Source organism: Amphiura filiformis, chromosome 7 (assembly GCF_039555335.1).
Source record: "Amphiura filiformis chromosome 7, Afil_fr2py, whole genome shotgun sequence".
In the NCBI taxonomy this organism is placed as follows: domain Eukaryota; kingdom Metazoa; phylum Echinodermata; class Ophiuroidea; order Amphilepidida; family Amphiuridae; genus Amphiura; species Amphiura filiformis.
The window spans coordinates 22763807-22774023 of NC_092634.1; the positions used below are offsets into that span (position 1 = coordinate 22763807).

Genomic DNA, 10217 nt, shown 5'->3' on the forward strand with positions numbered 1-10217 from the left:
ATAGTGAGTAAAATCAAACTGGTATGCAGAAGGCAGAGGAGACTATAAACACACATGCATTAATATTGTTTGTAAACACTCACAACGCTCTGCAGGGTCTATTGTTCTATTGTTTCCGATTAGAGCGCTGACATATTGGAAAATGTTGCCAATCAATATTCATGAGCGTGTACATTCAACGTCCAGTTTGCGAAATTGGGTGAGTTGTGTTTGGTAGGTGTGAAATACATCTGACTGGGCGTTTTAATTACGTAACGAATAAAGGCATTGACATAGTCGAATGGCTGCCCAGTGCTGTTATGTGTTTAGTTATTATATAGGCCTAATAATTATTATTAAATGTATTCATCATTCCTTTCTTTTCCCTTCTCTGTACTTATTCTTTCCTAGGCCTACATTTTATCACTCCCTCGCTCTCATTGTCCCCTCTCACCCTTCCTCTCTCATTCCCATCATTTTCCTTATATTTCTATTTATCTGCTTGTCTTTATTATATCTTTTTATTTCTCCCTTCCTCCAGCCCTCTCTCATTCTCCATATCCCCTCCTCCCCTCTTCCTCCCTCCCCCCTCCCAAGACTTCTCACAGAGGTGAATCTGCCCCTCCCCAACCCCTCCCCTCTTTGGGTACGCCACTATTTCTATACCAATCTCCTTAAAATAAAATTAAATGGAAATTTCTTAAAACAACCTTTATAGGCCTATACTTATACTTACATGTATACGTATAGCGATTGCCATTATAGTGTAATATAGATATATGGACTGGACATGGCAGCCTTCATACATTCTAATGTGTAATCGATCACCAAGAGCATTCAATTTATTTAAATGAAACACCTATCGTCAGGTGGGTGGTAAAGATGATTGCATCGACAGCTAAAGCCTCCTTATAGTCTTCAGACCCACACAAGCACACATTTGGGGTACATGAGTACAATGGTACCACTTTACAGATGACTGCCCTTACACATGACTGTAGTGTGGTCACTTATTGATACTCGCCTGTTGTGTAGAGCGTTAATATGATGCCGGATCAGTGACCAATTTAATGGCGGAACCCTTTATTCGAAACAATGGTACCACTTTTATGAATAGCCTGTCGCAACTTCTAATCGGCATCAAACGAACAAAAGATTATATAATCTATTGCGACTCTATTTCTATTTAAAAGCTCTTTGAACACTCACCCTAAATTACCCTTATGAACTCTCACACTCCTGTTCTTACTTGCCAGGTTAAAGACTTTATGTCAGCAACGTTAAAGGTCCTTCAACAAACCTACCCCAAACCTATCAGGTACAGTTTCCACATAGACTGTCCATGTAACACAGGGGTACCACACACTATAAATCTGGAACAGTGTCTTACAAAGGATATATTTATGTGCAGTGGACGAAGCAGAATTGATACCACCGGAATTAAGAAACAGTTTCAGTGTGCGGAAGGTAAATAAAATTCTATACAAATATTCAATATTATATAAATGTTGTTTAAGAATTATAGCAAAATGTCATGAAGCAAATACTCTCAAAGTCAAATAAAACAACACAGGACTCTGCCTTTGAACATTTTTCTTCTGCATTTATCACCTCTTGATCCTTCAGGAAAACCAACATCACTGAGAGACTCTGGTACAACATCACTAAGGGACTCTGGTGATCCATCATCCATTGCATCATCAATTGATTCTTCATCATTCTCATCAGTAGAGTCAGAGAATAAGATAGCAACAGTATCTCAATCAGACTTGAAGATAATAGGAAAACTGGGACATGGTGGGTTTGGTTTGGTCTTCCATGCCAAACATAAACACTGGGATGATGTGGCAGTTAAGCAGCTGAAGTAAGAGACTGCTTGTCCATTAAGGTGTTAAATTAAGATGGTGGCCTAAATGCTTTCCTCGAGCGAGACACAAATATTATTTAGTAAACGCTTAGATAGCGAAAACTAATCAAAGCAAATGTTAGAAAAATGCCAGGAGTGTATTAAGTGTGCATAATTGCATGGGCGTGTACTCTGCGTACTACACTTAGTGCTTTTGTTGTGGGTTGATGCATTTATATATTGCTCGCGTTTTCCAACAGTTTTAGTGACAACTTTGTTATAATGCACTCTCTGCGAGGCTCATGCATTTATTTTGTGCTATTTTACTCCCCAAAATGATACACATTTATTAACCTACATGTATAATAGGTTCTGTTTTGTTTTTTGCATGTCAGTTTTCCCAAATCAATGAAACATCGAAGATGGTTTTTGTAAGTGTCAACAATTTAGCGCCAATGAAACAAATGACTTCTTGTGAATTGTTATTGTTACATTAGTTATTGACAGTGGCGTGCGCAAAGGGGGGGGCAGGGGTGGCCATGGCCCCCACTATTTTGTTGGTCATTCGGGGGATTCGGGGGAAAAACGTTAAAAACGTCAAACTTTGCTCCTATTAATCAGACTCCATTCGGGGGAACTGAACAATCTCCCCCCCCCACTTTCAAAGTGCTGCGCACTTTACTGGTTATTGCTACATTATTGCAACAACGAGTACAACAATGATTTCATAATTACCTTTATTTCAGTTTCTCTGAAGGAGTATTAGCTGAAGCCAAACAGATGTGGCGTACCATCTCATCCACATTCCTTGTCCGAATCATGGGAATAATTGACGACCCTAACCATCCATCTATAGTTATGGAATACTTCAAACATGGCAGCCTGAAGGTGTTCATGAAGTATATGACAAATATTGACACATTACCACGCAGAGTGAAGATGATTTTTGACATAACCATGGGGATGAATTATTTGCATACGTTACCATCACCAATTGTACATCGTGATTTGAAATGCGATAATATCTTTGTTGGTGAAGGATTCAAGGCAAAGGTATGTGAACATAGTTTGGCTCAATAGTATAACAAAACATCTTCTTTATAATGGGGTTTAAGCCAGGGGCGTAGCCAGCTTTCTTTGTCGGGGGGGGGGGCAAAAATTTCTTGGGAAAAGACAAAAAAATGCTATGGCATCATTTTGACCGGGTGTTATTGGTGTGATACAAACATATACGTTTTTTTAGAGAGACTGTACATGTAAAAAGACTTCAAAAAAGAGTTTTAATGGGACTATGTACGTGCGTAGCGTAAAATTGTTTTGTATTTTTTACACTATTTTGGCCCACGATTGGGGTGAAAAGGGCTCTTTTCAAGTTAGCTCAATCAAGTTAGCTCAATCGATAAGGCGTTCGACTATGGTGCGAGAGGTTGCGGGTTCGAACCCTGGTGGTGCCTAGTATGCTCTCGTGGAAACATTGAGTTAGCTTGAAATTCCCTTGTACAAGGAACTCACTGCTAATTTGTCTCGTTGTAACCCGTACGAAACTCGGGGAGCTGATCCTGGTTGCGATGGTTATTTGTGGTTTGTCTAGGGTGTGCGCTCTTGAAGCAGCAAAGTCCCTGAATTTGTTGTGTAATGGTTTATGGAATGATGTGGGGCCATAGTGGTCAGCGACAACCTGTAAAGTGTGCTGAGGCTTGTGGATCAACGTCTAGGCGTTGTGCCTGTGCGTAGCGCACTATAAATCACTGCGCTTTTTTTTTTCTTTTCCGTTGCCCTTTTTGGTTTTCTCTTTCATTTTTTGTCAAAGAGACACTTTTATCTTTAATATTTTGACAGTGGGGGTACTCTGCCCCCTGCTGGCTACGCTACTGGTTTAACAGTCATTAGGTATCGGCACCTCATAATGTATTTAAAGTTAGCTAAACACCCTATCCTATGTTCGCACATTTAGAGCGCTAAACTGAATTTTGATGAATGTTACAATTTTGCGAATGAGCAAATCACTGAATAAGCCTTTAAGTGAAAATGATAAAATCTTTTGATTTTGCATTTTTTTCTCCAACCTTTACCAGATAGGAGACTTGGGCCTGGCTGTGAATACAGCATCTGTAAAGACAAGACTAGCAGCAGAGAAAGCTGGAACTATATCACATATACCCCCGGAGGCCTGGGCAGGGACCATTACTAAACCTACAACACAATGGGATGTTTATTCGTGAGTATATATGAGAATTATGTGTTGTGTTTACAAAGGTTTCATGATAGATCCAATAGGGGCTTGCAACAACCCTCTCTTTGCTTTTGCATACCCCAGCAAGACATAATGTTCTTTGAACTTAAGTTGTAGAATTAGAAATGTGCAGAAAAATACTGATTTGTATTTTACTGTTAATTAACCTTTCTTAGATTTGGTATCACCCTGTATGAGATTCTCACCAACGGCAAGGATCCATGGCCACAGCTACATACTTGTAAGTATTCTTACTAGTATGACTCTATCTCTATGTTTGTCCAGTAGCAGCACCACTGTGGATGGAAGGGAGCATGCCACCACTATAATTTCTATCTATTTATCTGTTTGTGTCTATTTTACAATTTTAAATGAAGAACTTAAACACAATTTTGGACCGAAAGAAAGGGAGAAACTAAGATGTTTGTCCCAACAAATTTTGAATTCCCAAAGTCCCTTGATTGAGCCCTTACGGGTCATAGATGCTGAGCTAAGATCATCTCCTCACTCTGTTATTTATTTCCAGTTGCAAATGATGCCCTGCTCAGTGTATGGCTCAGCAAAGGACACAGACCAAATCTGGATGCTATCCCAGACACAATGCCTGAAGACCTCATTAACATCATGAGGAAATGCTGGGATGGAGAACCTACTAAAAGACCATCTTTTCAGGGTAAGTCTATAAGAATGCAGTACTTTGTGCTTGCCCGACTGTCTTCTGGCTTCGCAATTTACAATAGAAATCATCCTAATTGCAAGAGCCCTGACAAGGAGTCTTCTTCTACGGTTTTCACAGATATTGGTTACAGGTCTCCATGATTCTACAAGTGATCTTGTAAGAACAAAAATGATAGAAATTACATCTTGGTAGACTGAATGAAGATAAAAAAAAATAACATGATTTCCAAGGCCCAAAGAAAGGTTTGCTTCAGGAGACTAGAAATAGCCTTGAATTTGCACATTTTCTCCCAGCATTTCAGGTTTTTGTAAGGCAGTTTGTTTTTAAAGTCATCCAAAACAATCAAGAAATTTGGCGGTAAAGTGGCTACAAAAAAACCCCAGTGCTTCCCAATCTTGGGGCAACCCCTTCTTACCATTGTGGTACTTTTGCAGATACAGATTTGGATTGTTGATATCATTTTCACTGCCATGGATTCTGGCATATGTCATTTCTAGAAGATTCCCTTAGAGTTAATAGAATAGTTTCAATTTTGTTGCAATATATTATTGGTACATAAAGTAGTATACAGTCTTTTTATTGTACGTACAATATTGTATGTACAATATGTACGTTATTTAATCTATTGCCATTCTATTTCCAGTACTGTTTAAGTTCTAACGAATGTTTGATGACGTAAAATCGATAATATATTTCTGCTAGATATTGTATGTAACATATTATCGATTTTTCGTCATCAAACATTCGTTAGAACTTAAACATTACTGGAAATAGAATGGCAATAGATTAAATAACGTACATATTGTACATACAATATTGTACGTACAATACTCGGAGTCTGAAGCGCGCTTTAGGAGCAATTCTAAAAGATTAAAATCAACGATCATTGAGCAATAGCTTCCAAATACCTTAATTAGATGAGATAATTTGTTTTATGAGTGTGTTTTGTTTTGTTTTGTTTCTTTCAGTGCTGAAAATGCAACTAAGCAAGATGTATGCTACAAAATATGAGGACAATGAAAACAAGGCAGATAAACTAATCATGGATGAAATATCTAAACAGGTATGATAAGAATTCAATTCAACCAAAAAATCACACAGAACATGTTTTTCATTGTCAAAATATGCAATTGTAACAGGAGTTTAAGTTTCAAGTGTACTTTAAAGTCTTTTGGGAGTCAAATTTGTCATTTTGGAGGGCGGAATGTTTAAATTAAAGAATACAAAAGCTTGTGTATCATGGGTTTAGAACGTTATATGAGGAGGTAGAACCCTTAAATATAAAAGCCTCAAAACCTAATTTAAGATATTTCAAGCTTCATTTGAGAATGTTTAAGACAAAATAAGTTAAGAGGTGGAGTTGAAAATGAAAATTTTTGTGTCAGGTAGCGTAATCTCATGGTTGCACATCAATTACAAACAAGTGGAAAGAGCTATACAACTTTCACGTGACTTGCTATGTTTATTTGGGATGTATACATCATAGGATTTATTTTTTTGTGTTTTATATACAAATAACGAAGGGTCGTCTTCTCTAGATGTATTTCTTCTTCTCTGGGTGTACAGCATCTTCATGAACAAACAAAAATACTAAACAGTTACTTCATTTAAATTGCAGAAACATCATACAGTGCAGGGAACAGACTCAGATGATCAAACAGGAGTCATTCAGGGAACAGATGAATGGTAGAGAACATCATACAGTGCAGGGAACAGACTCAGATGATCAAACAGGAGTCATTCAGGGAACAGATGAATGGTAGAGAACATCATACAGTGCAGGGAACAGACTCAGATGATCAAACAGGAGTCATTCAGGGAACAGATGAATGGTAGAGAACATCATACAGTGCATGGAACAGACTCAGATGATCAAACAGGAGTCATTCAGGGAACAGATGAATGGTAGAGAACATCATACAGTGCATGGAACAGACTCAGATGATCAAACAGGAGTCATTCAGGGAACAGATGAATGGTAGAGAATCCCATCAGCCATCAACATACCAGAGACAATGGAAGTAATGATGGAAATCAAATCATTGTCATTGCCACCAGGATAAAATTCAATTATCAGCACCAATACCAACATTAATTCTCTTCACACGGGTGTCGACTGCAGACGACATGTTTCAATTTTTTTTTAATTCAAAAATTTCAGAAATGTAAATTTTCATGACCATATTTGGAATCAGCATGAAAAATGCATTAAAATTAGTACAAACAAGCCTAGTATTGGTTCAGTAGTTCTTAAGATAGCTCTTGATATTTTGAGAAAATATTTCAAAACTTCAACTTCTAGCACGAAGAGCATTAATGCAAAAGAATATGTGAATCTTACATCCATTGAAAACTCGATATCCCATTTTACTATTCATTCATCTGTGTGAAACATCCCAGCAAACACAAAACGTTTTCGACATCATTCGCAAAAGGTTATAAAAGGTTGTCAGAAAACGTTTAAATGTCGGGTTATATAAAGATAATAAAACGTTTTCATAATCTTAAAAAACAGTTTTTGATAATCTACTGCTCAGCAAACAAAATTGTTTTACAGAAAACGTTTAAATGTCGGGTTATATAAAGGGTATAAAAACGTTTAATAATATTCCAAAAACATTCTTGAAAACTTGATACAAAACATTCTAAACAGAAATTTAAATGTTATTAAAAGGTTTTGAAAAAAACATTTTAAGAACATTTCTGTGTTTGCTGGGTTCAAATATTTTAATATAATGGTATTTAAGTATTGACACAATATTTGGCAAAAATGTTTGCAAAAAAAGTTTACAATAACATTTTTTGAAAACATTTAAAAATATTGTTGTAGTGTGTTTTCATACAAAACGTTTTAAAACGTTATCATGACCTTTATATAACCCGACATTTTAATGTTATTAACACGTTTTTACCTAAACCAAAAGCCCAAATATAACTTATTTAAAACGTTTTTCGTGTTTGCTGGGATGTTCTTGAGCATCCACAATTTAGAAAGCCATAAGGAGAATTTCCTAACTGCTGTATGAAAGCTGCTGAGCATGAAACCCTGCTATTTTCATACAATTTGAGTTGTTAATCCCATCTGACAATTTTGTAATTATATAAGTTATGTCATGATCAAAAACAATATTTAATGATAGAAGGTCACTTTTAACTGAATTATCAAGGTGAACACTGTCTGATAGGATTGGTTTTGATGTTTGATGCAATCTTAAAATTGTGATTTAAAGTCTGGTCACATAATGTGTACCAATGTATCTTAATATGAACAAGAACTACTATGATAACTACTATGAGAAGCAGTCGATGCAGTAGGTCAACTCATTCAGATCCAGAGAAGATGAAAAGGACTTTCTTCAGGCACCAGCTGACAATGTTATTAATATTAAAAGATACAGATACAAGTTGCAAACAGTGCTCAAAATCTTTGGATATTCTTTTGAATGCAAATTTTTTGTTTAACGTTGACAGAATGAACATTTAAAAGCATTTTCACAAGTTTACTACCTTAAAATATCCGAGGAAGCCTATTTTGTGTCATACCATAGGCCTTCAAAGGCCTATGGTCATACTCAACACTGACTGATAGTATTGGTTTTGATGTTTGGTGCAAACTTTAAATCGCATTTAAAATTGTGGTTTAAATTCTGCATACATAATTATGTGTATCAATGTATCTGAATCTAATATGAACAAGAACTATGATGACTAAATTGATGAGAAGCAGGTTCAGTAGTGCAACTCATCCAGGTTCAGAGAAGATCAGAAAGAATTTCTCCAGGACCTAGCTGATGTTATAAATATACAAGTTTACAAACAGTGCTCAAAATCTTTGGGTATTCTTTTGAATGCAAACTTGTTATTTATCACTGGCAGAATGAAATTTTAGGAGTCTTTTCACAAGTTTACCTCAGAATATCTACACTGACTGATAGGATTGGTTTTAATATTTGGTGCAAACCTTGTATTTAAATCTAATATGAACAAGAACTGCGATGACTATGTCAATGAGAAGCAGGTGCAACTCATTCATATCCAGAGAAGATGAAAAGGATTTTTTGCAGGCCCCAAGACAATATTTAATGATAAAAGGTCACTTTCAACTTAATTATCAAGGTGAACACTGACTGATAGGATTAGTTTTGATGTCTGGTGACATCGTAGCAAATTCTGGTTACATAATGTGTATCAATGTGTCTGATCTAATACGAACAGGAACTACTATGATAACTACTATCAGAAGCAGATGCAGCAGTTCAACTCATTCAGATCCAGAGAAGATGAAAAGGAATTTCTTCAGGCCCCAGCTGACAATGTTATTAATATTGAAAGATACAGATACAAATTGCAAAATGACAAAGTTTGCAAACAGTGCTCAAAATCTTTGGGTATTCTTTTGAATGCACTATTGTTGTTTCACGCTGGCAGAATGAACATTTAGGAGCAAAGCCGTGTCAGAGGCTTTGCCCCTGAACATACTGAAGTTAAGTTCTGAAATGCACGAGAAACATTTAAAAGGCATGCGATATCTTTCTTTAGGCCAGATAGCTGAAAAGGTACTTTAAACAAATAGAAAAGTAAAAAAAAAACTATATCAGAATACTTGATGGATTGCATTTTTCATAGCTTACAAAAAGGACAACAACTGCAAAAAAAAAAAAAAGTTGAGGTGATGAAATTTGCTGCAAATCAAGCCCAAGTAAGCCTACACGGGGTCAGGAACAAAAACGGTGGCCAAAGACCATGCAAATATAGCCACAAATGCTATATTTAAAAAGTGTAGCATTAAGTTGGCTGTAATCTTGTTTGCAAGGGCTAGATGAAAGGAATAACTCATTATTGTTGGGATAAAATAAATTGAAAATATATGTAAATAGCGCCCTCAATTTGCACACAAATATACAGTTTATACAGCATAAAAATTATCACAAAAAGGCAGAAAAAGAAAATTTGATATAAAATAGTTAAAAATAGCTAAAAACATAATAGTGTGATAGCTGTTGGTATTTTTAAGGTTTAGAATTGTTTTGTGAGAAACATTAATAAATGATGACATCAAACAACCGTGCCTACACACTCACTTTTTGTTGGGCGCTTAATTGCAATTCTGGGTAAAAACCACATGTGCTTGCTAACGGTCAAAAAAAATTTTATCGCATGAGGTGAAAGGGCTTTGGTAGTAGGTTACAAAAAGTCACATCAAAAATTCCTCTGGAGCTTGTTGCCATAGCAACGGCAGATTTTATGATTTTGGCGATTTTTGCTTATTTTGGGGTGAAAATAAGGGAAAATATGTACTTTTTTGAATCGCTCCTGACTTTATATTTGAGGTCACATTAAAAAAACAACCTTACCACCATAAAGTAATATCTTTGTGCTTTCCCCAGATGCAAAAAATATTTCAATAATATTTCCCTATGTGCAATTTTAGGGCTGGGCAACATTGCCAATTTAGCACTTTTGAAAAAATGAAATTTTTG

At 36.1% G+C, this 10217-nt stretch overlaps 1 protein-coding gene across 2 annotated transcripts in view; it reads left to right on the top strand.

Moving 5' to 3' along the window:
• LOC140156893 (probable serine/threonine-protein kinase pats1) overlaps nucleotides 1-9770 on the top strand; it is a 34184-nt gene extending 24414 nt beyond the window's left edge. The window contains exons 16-23 of one of the 2 annotated variants that reach the window (XM_072179910.1): nucleotides 1236-1446; nucleotides 1606-1843; nucleotides 2572-2878; nucleotides 3901-4043; nucleotides 4235-4299; nucleotides 4585-4731; nucleotides 5706-5800; nucleotides 6356-9770. In XM_072179910.1, coding sequence (XP_072036011.1) covers nucleotides 1236-1446; nucleotides 1606-1843; nucleotides 2572-2878; nucleotides 3901-4043; nucleotides 4235-4299; nucleotides 4585-4731; nucleotides 5706-5800; nucleotides 6356-6427 — 1278 coding nt within the window. In that variant the 3' untranslated portion in view covers nucleotides 6428-9770. The remainder of the gene's footprint in view (nucleotides 1-1235; nucleotides 1447-1605; nucleotides 1844-2571; nucleotides 2879-3900; nucleotides 4044-4234; nucleotides 4300-4584; nucleotides 4732-5705; nucleotides 5801-6355) is intronic. The other variant, XM_072179911.1, reaches the window with a different exon arrangement.
• The last annotated feature ends 447 nt before the right edge of the window (nucleotides 9771-10217 follow it).